We start from the raw sequence: 15,146 nt of genomic DNA on the forward strand, positions 1-15,146 counted from the left end.
TGCAGGTGAGTCCCAAGTTGAAAATACTTGTCACAATTTCCAAAATTTCGTGAAAGATATTTATTGACTTCGTATTTCCGAGACATACTGAGGTTACCTCTATTTGCCTCAAGTTTCTTTGCCTAAGAATCTGTATGAAATACGTATAGCTTTGAAAGTGAAAATGTAAAGTTATAATCCCATAACAAATTTTTATTCATGCTTAGCTTTATTCACACTTATAAAATCAATCCATTTCAAGGTTTAAAAAAAGACGTCTGAGCTGCTTGACAAACAAACAGAAATTGGGATTTGCGCATCCGACAATTAGGCAGACCAATGGAACTCTTAAGTGAATTACAGAGCTCGTTCGAATTTTCTATTATCGATTATTTATGATGTTACATTGGATAAAGATTTTTCTAAATCATTAAAACAAACAATTAAAAGCAAGTTTGTTTGTTTTTTAATCGTGAATTTAGATTCAGTGCTTAAAAAAAATATGAGTGAAAATTTTCAGAATGCATTACAAAATTTAGTCTTATAAAAAATTGCGCAGAAATAACAAAACAAAAAAAAAGTGTGTGTGTGTGTTTTTTTTTTTTTTCGTAAAGGAAATAAATGAAACTAAAATTAAAGTAACTTTTGAATACTTTATTAAAAATATCCCTTTTGAGTGTCAAATTTTATTAAGAGAATTTTTTTTTAATGACAGTAACATCTTTCATTGATATTAAACCTGTTTATAACCAGCATTGAAAATTAAATAATGCTTAGCATTTGATGCCGAAGAGATACATTTTGAGTTCTCTTATATGCATGATTTTTAAGCTTAATTTATGAAAAGATTAAAAATTATCCAAAGTTTTGTTTTTGACATTCAAGAACTTACTTGACTGTAAATACAGTATCTGAAAACAAAACACAATTGTTTGTTTTTATAATCAATTGAGTTCCAAAAAAAGAAAACAATTTATTCTAAAACAATATACTTAAAAAGCAAGCATTTTAATAGAGTAAACCACGGCAAAGATATTATAGAAAACTTAAAAATAATTTCACAATGGCGAAATAAAATACCCAGGCTATCAAGAATGATTAAAAATGCAAATATTCAACTGCTTTGCATACCATCTTTTTTTTTTTTTTTTTTTTTTTTTTTCCCCAGCAGTCAAATGATCATATGCAAAAAGCAAGGGCAACAAAAATAAATATTTAAATTTTCATTAAATTCTGTCTTTAGCATTTATGGTTTTTAGCTCGCAATAAATATGTACATAAAGGTGGGATTTATGCAAATGCACCAAAGATAAAAGTTTAAAACAATGTTATTAAGCATCAAAAAAACTAATTTTGCCCATCGATTTACTGGATTGGATTCATGTTATGATATCATTTTCTTTCAATAAATTAAGATCAATTTAATGAATTAATCTCAGAGAAGCATAGAAATAACAAACTTTTCACTGATGATGAAGCTGTATTGTGGGAATAGAGAAAATCTTATCCTGGAATTGAGTATCAGGAAACAAAGGAGATATGGTGGCCCTGTAGATTCTCAAATTAAGGATAAAAGGAGAAAGAGTGTTCTTTGTCGTAGACTCTATCGAAATGTTGACTCGAATCTCAAAGTGGGAAGGTGCTAAGTGCTACAATAGTGAAGACTCTACATTAATATATTTTTAATTTTGTTATAGCATTTATGGTTTTTAGCTCGCAATAAATATGTACATAAGTTTTAATTTTTGAAAAATTAAAATAGTCCAATTTAAAAACAAATCTGCAATTAATTCTATTTTTTATAGCATGAGTATACAAGATTTTTCAAAGTCTAGACTTGCTCTGAAATATGAAATAAAATGCGATTTTGAACATCTTTTAAGTATTTCTTTTATTTACTTAATCTTTTCATTGCTTCCCGTGAAATAATAATAATAAATGTGACAAAAGTTTCCCTCTGGAATTCAATTAATTACAGGAAATGAATCACATTTTTTTTTTTTTTTTTTATAATTAACAAGAAATTATGTCATATTCAGAAAGAATTTCAGACAGACAAGTTAAAAAATTAATCTTTTAATCTTAAAAATTAAATCTTTTAAAACTGTCCTTCAATTTGTAAATTAAAGAATATTTTTCCAATATTATTAATTATATATTGGAATATTATTTTTTAAACCCTAAAAAGTATATTATAAGAAAAACTTAAGAAGCATATCGTCCCATATACTATTTCACAGAAGAATTTTGGGGCTATGAATAAAATTCAAAAAACATGCTTTTGTCAAAAATTCGGAATTCACAGCCAAAAGTGATTAGCAGATATCTCCAACAAAAATTTCCCAAACGAATTTTTCAAATTGTTATTTAATAAATTTTTTGTATATTTTTGTTTAACAAACCGATTTAATCACTTAAAATTTGCATTTAGTGGGATAAAGGCAATTTTTTAAATTGAGAATGGAAAAATTAAAGCAAAATTTTCTTTAAATAAGCATAAAGACTAAGTCTGAAATACAGAAAAATATTTAGGATGCATTTCATGGATGCATACAGAAAAATATTTGGATGCAGGAAAGATTTAAAGACAGTTTAAGCAAAAAATTATATAAACATGTAAATAAAAATAGTATATAAGAAACCTCTTTAAAAGAAGAAAGTAAGGATCATATTACACATATAAAGAAAAGCAATGTAAGCATAAGTGTTTAATTTTCATATTCACAATACAGATTGAAAAAAAATAAGACTTTTATACATTTATAAATTTTATCTTACTCTAATAAGAATCAAGTTTGCTTGTGTAACTTGGAAACATCTTCATATTTAACAAAATCTAAAACTTTTCCTTTGAAAGAACCTCCTGAGATTTTAACATTAACAGAAAATGTTTCATAATTAACATTTAAAAGGACTGCTTCACATCCTCGATAAGCTCCATTAAGTATTAGAAGTTTTCTACCAACATTAGGAATAACCGTTTCCAGTTGCTTCTGATGTGCAACAGTTTTTTCACCAGAGTCGAGAGTCTCTATAATAGCATAATAATTGTCTTGAACTTCTGTTACTAGCACTTTCTTATTATAGAATTCTTTCCCCAACTTTTTGGACACAGCTTTAACGATAATTCCAGAAGCAAGCCAATAGTCTTTCCGACTTTTCTTCTCTTGAATTGCCTTTTCCTGCTCTATTATTTCCTCCAGGGCTAATTTCCTTTTTTTATCTTCAGTTTTCTTATCTTTTGAGCTATTTAAATTATCAGTTCTTGAGGCAACAGCAGTGATCAAAGGATTCTGTTTTACATCAATAGCAGATTTTTTACTTGCATCAACAGATTTCATGGCGAATGCAATTTTTTCATCTTCATCTGTCTTTTTAAGTTCTGTGAAAACTGATTCTGGTTTAGGTTTCGATTTATCTCTCTCCATTTGGCGCTGAAAAAGTTTTGCCATTCTTTCTTCATCATCAAGTTTCATCTTTTCATGTTTCATTAGGGCTTCCTGGCGTTTAATTGTTTCAGGGTCTCGGTCAATATAACTTATGAACCAACCTTTTTCTGTCTCATCAACAGTACAATGACCTTCACGCCCAAGCCACTTTACAAAATCAGTGAGGGTCTCCCACTGAGTGGCATTCATGTGGAGGTGGTTACGATCAGCAATGTATTCCTGGTACACTTGATTAGCATGGACTCTCCTGGTTCCAAATCGCCGTTTCAGCAGTTGCATAAAGTCATCTAAGAACTCTTGTGAGAATTGGTCTATATATTTGTCAGGATTTTCAGCAAATAACAGGAGTTGCCTCTGGTGAGATTCTGAGCTCGTGTGACATTTGAAACCATTTTCATCTCGACATTGTTTTTGACACATTTGGCAGTACCATCGCAACTTCTGCAAACCTTTGGCCTTGATTCTATTTGCAATAGCCTTAGGGGTCAGAAATCCATGCTTAGGCATTGCTTCCCTGAAAAAGACAATTCAATTAATTAACAACATCAAAACTACAGAAAATTTTAAATACAGCAATGTTGCTAATTTAGGCTTTTTTTTTTTTTTTTTTTTTTTTTTATCAAAGCTAACGTAAAATATATATAAATAAATGAACGGATTATGAGCAAGAAATATTTTTAAACTTAATTCTTCAATTCACACAGAGGATTATGCAAGAATTAGTTTAAGCAAGGATAAGTTTCCCAATTCAGATGTCTCTAGAATGCGTTCTAAAGGTTCAAATGATATAAAATTTGAAAAAAAAAGATAATTCATATAAAATGCTTGACATTTGTTAAACGAAAATTTTTAACATAAAAATCAAACGATGCGCGGCACTATAAGAATATAAAACATTTAATATGCTTTATAAATGTTAAGTAACATAAAAGAGTAGCATATATAAAAAGTAGTTCAATATGCTTTACCCCCGTTTCACATTAAACAATGTGCTCTTACCGCAGAACCATATTTTCCATAAGTGACCGAAATAAGTCTGCTGGAATATCAAGAACATGGTTCTGAATGCTGCTCAGATTTGGCACCGATACTGGCCTTTGACAGTAAATACTGTTCTTCAAGAAACCGCTTAAACAAAAGTCGTTAAGAGGTGATGAGCTATATGAAAATGAAGGCTGATCAATCGTGCATTTGTGAAATGCTATTTTCACACCGTTTTGTATGCCGATCAATATGTATGCACCATCTTGCATGAAAATGATGACCTGAAGGCATCCAAGCAGTTAAAATTGTGGAATTACTGAACCCTTCAATGTGTCACTGTTTCTTTGTTCTGCGACAGAATAGGTTAGAATTTCATTTGCAGCTATCCCTTCAAAAAAAATATGGTCCAAAAATAGTAGACATTAAATCACACCCTACTATCACTTTTTCAGGGTGCAAAAGTTGTAAATAGATAGTATGACAGTTTTCCGCTGCCCAAATTGGACAATTGTGGAAGTTAACTTGTCCACTGAGGTTAAAAAAGGGTCTCAACGTTCCATAAAATGTTTCATGGTCAAGTGTCGTAACCACTATTCGAGGAAGAACTGAAATGCAAAAATTTTGTGAATGTCTGAGTCTCCATCCTACATTAAGTGCACAGATTTGATTTTATAGGGATAAAAATGCAAAGTTCAATCTACGATTTTCCGTATAGTGGAATACAGGGCATTCAATACGTGGGAACAATTTGCAGAGTTACACTACCATGCAGCGACTGACTGTTGATTTCAACAACCACGATAGCCATATTTTGCAACGTAGGCGTGATGTGCAAAATCCGTCTGTTTTTTACTCAAAGAATAATGCTAACAGGCATTCGCTGTAACACAAAAGATGTTCCACATTTTCATTATATGCAAATAACTACCATTTGTGTTAGAGCACCATCTAATGACGAATTTTGATACTATTTTTAAATTTAATAAATATTATGAGTGTCCTCTGAATTACCTCTAGCTCAAATTTTATCTCAATTGGACTCATAGAATGCATTCCAGAGCCCTTTGAAAAAGAAAACGTTTTTTTTTTTTTTTTTACTAACCTTGTATTTATCAAAACATATTCTATCTTAAAATTAAAAGTAAATATCTTATCATTTTATAAATTAATGTTTAAATTATTCAGGACTAATTTAAAAAAGCAAGAATGTTAAGTGATGCAAATATGAATCACTATGCTTGTAGGATTAACACATGGATGATGTAAAATAATGTCATTCATTCCAAATTGTTGAAAATGACTTAATAACTGTCATTAAACTTAGCTATAAATAATTTAAGCCGCTTTTACAATAACATTACATAAAAATGTATTATTATATACTTAATGGTAAAAGTAGTCATTAAAATATAAAAATTGTAATAAACATAAAAAGCACAACAAAATAATTACATAGAAGAAATATGTCCTCAAATAATAATAATAATAATTACTCAAACATAGTTTAAATTGCTTTTCTTTATAGTACAAAAGCTTTATCTAATCAAGATATGCCAACTTTTTGCCCTATAAAGTTCTGAAAACTAGTGATTATAGAATTTTCCCTTTCTATCAAGTATTTAATGTTGATCAAATTTAATCAAAATGTAAATTCTCACTGAATTTCTACATACATCAAGAATCAGTCCTGACAATATTTACTGACTTAGGATTTGGAAGCATTGCTTTGGAGCTGCTTCAGGAAGGAATATAATTGTTGATGGTATGGTACAACATTATTTTTAGGATTTATTTCATATTGTATATAAATAGAAATTACATTGGTATGTTTTCTCTTTTACTTTTAAATCAGTATGCTTTTCTATAGTATGTGCTTTAATATTATCAAATATATATCATTTTTCAAATTTTATAATTAAAAAATGCTTCTTTTCAAATTTATAACATATTTTATTTTACACTTAAGATAAAGATTATTTTTAACGGTACAACATGTCCGTCCACCATTTGATAGCTATTTAAATTTTGATGTTAATTGAACTTCATCAAAATTTTTATGTAGATTGGATTTAATTGAATTTTTTATGCTGATATCGAATTTTCTGACCATTCAGAATTAACCCTATCTTATTTTATTTGAGGACATCACTTTAGAATTGATTCAGGAAGGGTATATTTGTTGAATAATTAATCGACCTATGCTATATATATTTATATGAGTGAAATGATAATGAAACCAGTTCTATGTTGGATTGGACAAATGTTTGATATTTATTTATCAGATACTAGACAGATTTAGATGTTTATTACTTCAATTCTATTTATACAAAGGGGATATAAGGCACCAATCTTCTTTGCATATGTAAATTAAAATTATTTATGTTTCTTGATTTCATGTGCTTTTTCTTATTTTAAAATAGGCACTATTTTAATTGCTTAATAAGTATCTTGAATTAATTTGCTTAATAAGTATCTTGAATTAAAATTACTTAAGATAACTGCAAAAATATTTTATTTTGTTTTTAAGATAAAGATTAATATTACGGTAGTTTTTCAATCAATAATTATCTTTTATATAGTTCTTTTACATTTTAATTTCATAATTTGCTAAATGTTTATAGGATAATCAGAAATGGCATTAATATTCAGAAACATAAAACATTTTATTGAGAATTATTTTTTTGTGAATTTCTAATAATAATAATAATATTTAAAAGCATTTTTTCTTTTTTTACTTGCACATGTAATGTTCTAACTACTTATAAATCAGGATATCTTTTCCAAAAATTTAAATGCATTGGATTATTCTGATATAAATATGTTTACACTCCATAAACAAAGTTATGTTACCATATTATATCAATGTTACATATTCAGTTGAGCATTTTCTATATCAGCAATTTGATATTTTGCAGATGCAGAGTGTAACATCACTCTAAATGCTATTTGTGAAAACAATTTAAGCACTTATGTTATGACATTTCTCAACTTTTATCTGTCTTCAAAAAATGATTTCATAGAAACAATTGCAGCTCTGAGCTCTCAATAAATCTTTAGTTTTATTTTGAAAAATCATGCACAAACACTATCAATTTAGAGTCCAACAATAAATGGCTGTTCAAAATAAATTAAGTAAATTTAAATATAAATATTAAAAATGTTAAATATAAATGACTGATTTTGTTTAATTTAAAACTTAGTTGTTTTTTTTTTTTTTTTTTTTTTTTCATTTTCATTGACTGGATAAGCAAACACTAGTGAAATAAGAATTTCATTCTAGACCCCAAATAGGAGGACAATATTTAGTGCAATAACTCAGCAAGGATTTTAATTAACAGTCAAATATAAGCATCAGTGCAGGAAAAAGTCTCACTGGTTCATCAAGTTAAAACTCAAATAAATAGACTCAATTTATATATATAACATATTTTGATTGAAGTAGAATGCAGGTTTGAAACAGAGACTTGGTATGAGAGTGAAGAGACTTGGTATTTTTAATTTCGTTTCATAATATAATTGTAAAGCTACTTTTTTTAAGATTTAAGACACTTTAAAGATAATTTTTTTGGGATTACATGCTCTGATGTTATGATTGAAAATTTTATTTTTATTAATAAATTATTATTAAAAATTATTTTATTTTTCATTTAAACAAGTTGAAATTTTGAAAATTTTATTCTTAATGGGCCTCTACTCTACTCCTGCCAAATTTCATGTCCCTAACTGCAATGGTTTATGATGCGTATGGCTCTGTCAATCAGTACAAGCCTTTGCCCAAACCTATATCAAAAGACTTTATTTAAAAATAAATCTATAAAAGTTAAAAAAAAAGTAACAGCTAACATTGTTGAAAAATAATAGAATCTGAAACTGAGAAAACAAAAGTGTATGAAACAATTTTACGGTATATATATATATATATATATATATATATATATATATTGCAATTTTTTTCTTTACAAAAATCAGTTCTGTAGTTAGAAGCAAAATGAAAATAAAAAATGGCAGTTGAAGCATTTTTTGAAAATAGCATGAATTTTTTTATTGTATTGCTTTAATATTTAAAAAAACTTATCAAATAAAAAATCTTATTCAATGGCCTGCTTAAAAATCTTAAATTTAAATAAAAGCAACAAAAGCATTTTTGTGTTTGTTTCCTTTTATCATGACTAAGAGCAGTAAAATAATGCGATGCGATGATTCGAAGAAGCAAGGATATTGTTTTGTATTTCATTATAATAAATATCATTGTTATAAATTGTGTCCAAAACTAATTTTTCAAAAATTAGACAAAAGAAAAAATGCATTCCATTCAAACAAACTTTTTTCATTGAAAAGCTAATATTTTAAGCCCTTAAAATAGTATTAAAATAATTGTTGTGTGATAATATGCTTTGATGTTGTGGTGAAAATATGTTGAAATTCTGTTTTTATCTTTTAATTAAACTTTGAATTAAAATTTTGGAAAATCCACTTTTAGTCAGCCTTTAATACCCTAAAAATACATGTTCAAACTTCATGCTCTTAACTTCAATTGTTTATGTAGCATATTGCTCTGTCATTCAAGACAAACCTCATATGTGAAGAGAAATTTTACTGGGAAAAAATTTCTATAAGAATCATGAAAAGAAAAGAAAAAAAAACAATACTTTGTTATAAAATGATAAAATTAAGACCCTCAAAAATAAAAATTTTGGAATTTTTTTTTATTTTTTAAAAAAATCTAAGTGCCGTATTTAACAATGCCCCCCCCCCTAGTAAAAACTAAAATTTTTCAAGATTGGTCCAACAAATAATAATTTTGAAATGAATGTGAACACTAAAAAAACAATGCAAAAAAAATTTATGGTTTCAAGTTAAAATCTCATCATAAAAAATTTTATGCGACTGAGTAATTACCACAATTACAATTCAATACAGCACAGTAAAATCTCTTTGATAGGTCATTCAAAGGGTTGTTCCAAAATGACATTAATGAGAATGATGACTGAATGTGTAACATACTATAAAGCAGTTTCACTGTAAGTATTTTTAGGATAACTTCTCAAATGTTCTCTCTAGCACACCAAATTCATCCTGCAATATTTTTTATTTTTCATTAATTGCATCAATCTGTGTATTCTTAAACAATACATAAAAAGTACTGTTAAAGAAGAATACACAAGCATAACTTAAATAAATACTTCAACATCTAAAACACTGAAAATTGAAGTTTGAACGTTTTCCGAATCGTAACCAGTATGGCAAAGTATGTATTTCATATTGCCCCTCCTGATAACTATTTCATCATTTTATTAAATGGTAATGAATATGGTTAAAGAAAGAGGAAGCAAAATAAAATCATAAACATCATTTTAATAAGTGTTGGAACACTTGGATTTCTTCCCTTTTGTTGGTTTTCTTTATTGATTCTTTATCATCATGCATTCGAATTATTGTATTTAATAAGTGGGGAACAAAACCAAAAATCTTTCTTTGCATTTCTCAAGAAAAATAAGCACTTTTTAAGGCCCTTTCCTCAAAATAAATTACTTTTAAAGTAATTAAAAGTGGTTTTCAAATTTAAGCACTTTGATGCTATGCACAATGTTTATGCAATTGACTAATATAATAAGATACCATAATGAATTAAATTGAATGACATCCAAGGTAATACCCAAAACAATATATTAATGTGAATGATGATTGAATGTATAACATTATAAAGAAAATTTACAATAAGTGCTTTTAGAGCAACTTCTCCCATGTTTGATATATCTCTTTGCATAATCAAATTCACATCAGCTTATTCTTATTTTCTTTAGACTGGACCAATCTGTGTATTCTTTTTTCACAACACATAAAAGGTTAAACATACATTTTTTCAGGATAACTAAAATAAATTTTTCATGATCTAAAACACTCAAAATTGAAATTCAAACACCTTACGAGTTGCAACAAGTATAACAAAGTATGTATTTTTTACAGTCTCTTTCCAGCATTTCAATAACCAGCAATAAACATAATCAAAGAAAAGGAGAGCAGGTGAGAAAACGGTCATTCAGCATAATCTTAATATATGTTGGTACCTTTTGATTTATTTCCCTCAGGATCCCTTCTTCAAATTCTACGTTTTTACTGTTTTCTTTCTTAACTCTTAATTGGGGAGGTGAAATTTTAGGACTTAACTGGGAAGGTGTGGTCAAAGATCCAATTTCATTTACACTCAAATTTTCTAATAAATGTATTAGTATGGAAAACTGCCAATATATTTTGCAGATATTTTTCATGGAATATAGATATGTTTTATAAATTTTTAAAAATATATTATCATTGAAAAAAGTAAATGCATTGGAACGTACATTTTCTTCTCAAATTACATGTTGCAATAAATAATATTCTAGAAAAAACATATTACTTTTTAAATCATATTTATTTTTACAGTATATGAAGGTATATAGAAGACAATATAATGTAAAATTCAACAATTATATAAAAAATATAAAAATTAACAATGGGCAAAATTGGCCCTTTATTTATCGGCTTGTTGGCTTTCATAGCACTGTTTTCTAGGGCATTTTAAATATACAAGTTAAGAACTAGTATAAAATCAACCTATAAATTCTGTATATATTTATATATATATATCGGTATATTAATATATTTCATTAATTTTTCAAAATACATTATCACTAGAAAAATTAAATATGTTTTAACACACATATCAGAATCAGTTAAATGCGAGCTTTTATCGAAAAACTCTTCCATACAATAATCCTTATCACTAAAATCACTTTCTGCTCCATTTAAAAGTGTCAGGAGTACTGCTTCATAATAGGATCAGTAAATTGGATGATATTTCGAGGCCCAAGTTTTAGTGCCATTTGCTAAGCCTTGTTTATCATTGGGACAATAACAGGACGATGCGGTCTTAAAGACCATGCTCAAAGAAATAACTGAATTATTTTTAAAAGCATCCGCTGAAATCGGTTGAAAAAGTGTACATGTATTGAAGTTCACAAAACAGGAAGCTACAGTCCATTCAATTGAGATAAAAATAGAACAGGTGTGACCGAAAATTGATCACTAGCGGTCTCACAAACAGCACATACCCAGTTAAGGGTTAAACATAATTAATTTCCTAACTTTCAGTTTAATTTAGCCCATATTAACTTCATTAATATTACTACATCTTTATCCATATTAATGCATCCGTATGACTATACTTTTAATTTATCATTTCAATAATGAAACAAAACCAAAAACAAGTTTTCTTTGCACTTCAAGAAAATTAAGCATTTTATGAGGGCCTTTTTCCAAAATAAAGTACTTTTCATAATATTATATACCTGTTAAATAAATAAATAATAATATCAGATAGAAAACATGGTTTGATCTAAATATTGTATTTCTAAATAGGCGATTCTGAGTCACACTATATTTCTTTAATTTACATTACAAACTATATTAAACATATAATTCGTATATCTTGAAATTTTAATGGTTAAAATGAAACTTTCCAAGCTTAATAAAAATTTCAAGAAATACTTACTATTTATACAAATGAACAGTTTACAAAAATCCAATAAATGAACCTAAAATTTAAGAGAAAAAATTATATAAGAAACTTTTATTTATTACAAATAATGCAATATTATTAAGATAAGTCAAAGCCAGAAATTTACAATCTTTTTTTTCATGTGGAAGCATTTCTAAAATTTTAATCACCAAAATAATACTTAGAAATATATACAGTTGGAAATTAAGCCCTGATTTTGCAGGTTAAACATTTTTGTTAATGTGGTCATCCCATTTAGAATTCAGTAAAATTGTTCCTCTGCTATAAGGATGGTTGGTTGGTTTGTGTGGTTTATTGGCGCAACAGCCACATTTGGCCATACTGCGCCAATCAAATGGTAAAAAGTGTCCTACAAGGATACTTCGGAAACCATAAATGGCTGTCGAGTAATAAACAAACCGAACAATAGTTCATTGATTTCAGATACTACTTTTTCTCTGTATACATTATAATCCATTGACCAGTGGTTCTTATGCATCCACTTTAGTAAATAATACTTCTAAAATGCAGTTGTGTGCTTATGTAAAATAAGCAAACACTAAATTCGTATATAGTGTGTTTTATAGATAATCCTCAACATAATTGCCTCAGACTCAAAATCTTTAAAATTACATTAATATTCTTTATTATTTGAAAATGTGTATATATGAAACTTATATGAATAAGATACACATCAACAGATAAGAAGGTTAACTCACACCCTTTTATACTATTGTATATTTGTTATCATTTCTGGTAACCATCTAAGACGATGAACTTAAGACAAATTTTTGCATGACTAGCGAAAAATCAAACATCATCTTAACTATAACACAAGATAAAAATATTTCTCCTTTTTTTTATAAAGTATGACACGGAACACACACACACAAATATAATTTAAGTTTAAAACCATAAATATTATTTCTTTCCCCCTCTACCAAATATATAAATAACATATATTACAAAATTTTCGTTGTAATATACTTACGATTATTTGAATTAGAATACAGCTTTGAACGAAATTTTCTGACCGTTAAACAAGAGTTCGACAAGCTTGCTTCTAGACACAAAATGGAAACAAAGAAAAAAAAATCAGTAAAAGATGAAAGCAAATATATCGACTAGACCCAATTTGAATAAGAGTGATATTAATTGCGGTTACTTTAGAATCGATACCTTTACATCAAATATATCTATCATTCATGAATAGTAAACAGGGGATTCTTACCTTGTCGTGTATGATCAGGATGTCGCCAACTTGTTTACCTTTCTTATTGCCAAATCTAACTACTGCTAATCGCCGCACGTCTCTTTTCTGGTAAACCCTGCGTGAAACGATATGCGCAGTAATGTATTTTTTTTTTTTTTTTTTATGGCGTACTAATACAAGCATTTGCTATGGGATGTATTACAACGCTGTACGGAGAAGCAGACGATTTTTACTTTAGAAATGTTTTTCGCTTCTGTTTCTAAAACTGATTCTCGGCCTAGGTGGCAATAAAAACTAGAACTAGAAACTATGCATGGCAAGTATAAATTAATGAATTAAAATAAACTATAGAGGACGAGCATTTCTCAAGCACGACATACTTACAAGTTTAAAGGTTTGTTTGCGTGCAATTTTGCATGAAAGTATGAAATTATAGAATGAGTAGAGAAAATGAATTAATAATTGAAAAATATAAAGAAAATAGGTACTTAGTTATACAAGCACGAAATTCTATTAACAAAAAAGTTGATTCAAAGATATCAAATCGAAAATATGATATTAAAAATTATTACTTACTCTTTTTTTTTATTTATTAATATTTCATTTAAATTCATTATCTCGAACTGTATTTTTTTTTTTTTGCGAATCGTAAAATAATCTATATAATTCTATGTTGCAGCGTACATAGTACTGTAATCTTACTAATAAATAGAATCTTCAGTAATTTCATAACATATTTGAACAAAATAATTATTACTACAGGGAGTAATTTATTTTTCAAAAGTTCGAATATAAGTAATTAATTTACTAACTAGCATATAGCTGAACATATTATTTACTTAAATTAATATTCTTTTTTAATATTTTTAGTAAATGGAGCTCTCTGTCAAAGCGTAAGCAAAAAATCGCATTGGAGAAGCGTGAAAAAATGATGAACTATTTGCTTAAGTGGAGTAACAAGCTGCTTCACACCTAACAGATCAACGAATCATAACACTCGCAGGGAAGAAAGGAATGGGTAACCGACGTCGGGGAGCTATCGCTCGCTTTGTTTACTATTTGGCGACCATCCACAGTAATGTTTTTTAATTTTTTTTGGAGTTACGCGGTGTGGCAAGGTGGTTATGAGGACCTACACATCATAATTTGGAATATAATGATAATTTGTAAGTTTAGGGAAAGATTAAAATTAATTTAAACTCGTGTAGACGAGCGCATAAAGTCATGGAATTTGGTACAATCTTTAAATTAATATTTTTTTGATTCAATTATTAATAGAAAAATAATATTTTGATTATTTATAGAGGAATAGAGATCTTTAATTGCACTTCACTTATCTCTTACGAATGGAATTAATTTAATTAATTATTTAAATTAGTTATTTTTGAAAAAATCCAGAAATTTTCGCACGTGTAGTTCATTGTATATATCTAAAATCCAAACAGAAACAATTTTAATCCACCAGACTGGGAATGGAGTTATATATTGTTAACTGGAGTCCCAGGTCTTTTCCTAGAGCCGAACACAGCAGGATTTTAGATGCATAAGCCGCGATTTTTTTAATAACAAATAATTTTGCTGTTATTTTTAAATATTTGTTCCAACTGTCTGTTATTTCAATCTTATTATTAATTAAAAATTGTTAATTAGTATTAAATATAAAATTTATTAATTTTAATTTAAGTAACTATTTTAAGTAACGTGCGATTGAATTAATTAATCTATTTCAGCTTACTTTTTAAATTTGATTTTTTTCAAAACGATTTATTTAATTCATTTATTGAAGTGAACCATTTTCTAAAAAAAGTTGAATATAAGTAATTTCTTTAAAATGTTTACCTTAGTTTACTCTACTTTAGTTCTAGTTAGTTTAGTTTTATTCTACCAATAGATGGCGCCAGCAGTGAACAAATAATAATTACAATGAATTCTCAAAGCCTTGCTTTGCTAAATGATTTATTCCATGACATTTTCCTAAAGTTTA

At 27.7% G+C, this 15,146-nt stretch overlaps 1 protein-coding gene across 3 annotated transcripts; it reads right to left on the reverse strand.

Moving 5' to 3' along the window:
- Nucleotides 1-2,688: 2,688 nt before the first annotated feature.
- LOC129967054 (DNA/RNA-binding protein KIN17-like) lies at nt 2,689-13,290 on the reverse strand. Of its 3 annotated transcripts, none has more exons than XM_056081697.1 (4): nt 13,181-13,290; nt 12,941-13,012; nt 11,944-11,986; nt 2,689-3,942 (listed from the first exon to the last, which is right to left on the reverse strand). In XM_056081697.1, the coding sequence occupies exon 4, from the start codon at nt 3,933-3,935 to the stop codon at nt 2,769-2,771; it is 1,167 nt and encodes a 388-aa protein (XP_055937672.1). In that variant the 5' UTR covers nt 3,936-3,942; nt 11,944-11,986; nt 12,941-13,012; nt 13,181-13,290; the 3' UTR covers nt 2,689-2,768. The 3 variants fall into 3 exon arrangements, with proteins under 3 accessions (XP_055937672.1, XP_055937673.1, XP_055937674.1); XM_056081698.1 differs by lacking the exon at nt 13,181-13,290 and adding an exon at nt 13,129-13,151; XM_056081699.1 differs by lacking the exon at nt 13,181-13,290 and adding an exon at nt 13,115-13,136.
- Between the last annotated feature and the right edge of the window lie 1,856 nt (nt 13,291-15,146).

This window comes from Argiope bruennichi, chromosome 4, assembly GCF_947563725.1.
Source record: "Argiope bruennichi chromosome 4, qqArgBrue1.1, whole genome shotgun sequence".
NCBI lineage: Eukaryota > Metazoa > Arthropoda > Arachnida > Araneae > Araneidae > Argiope > Argiope bruennichi.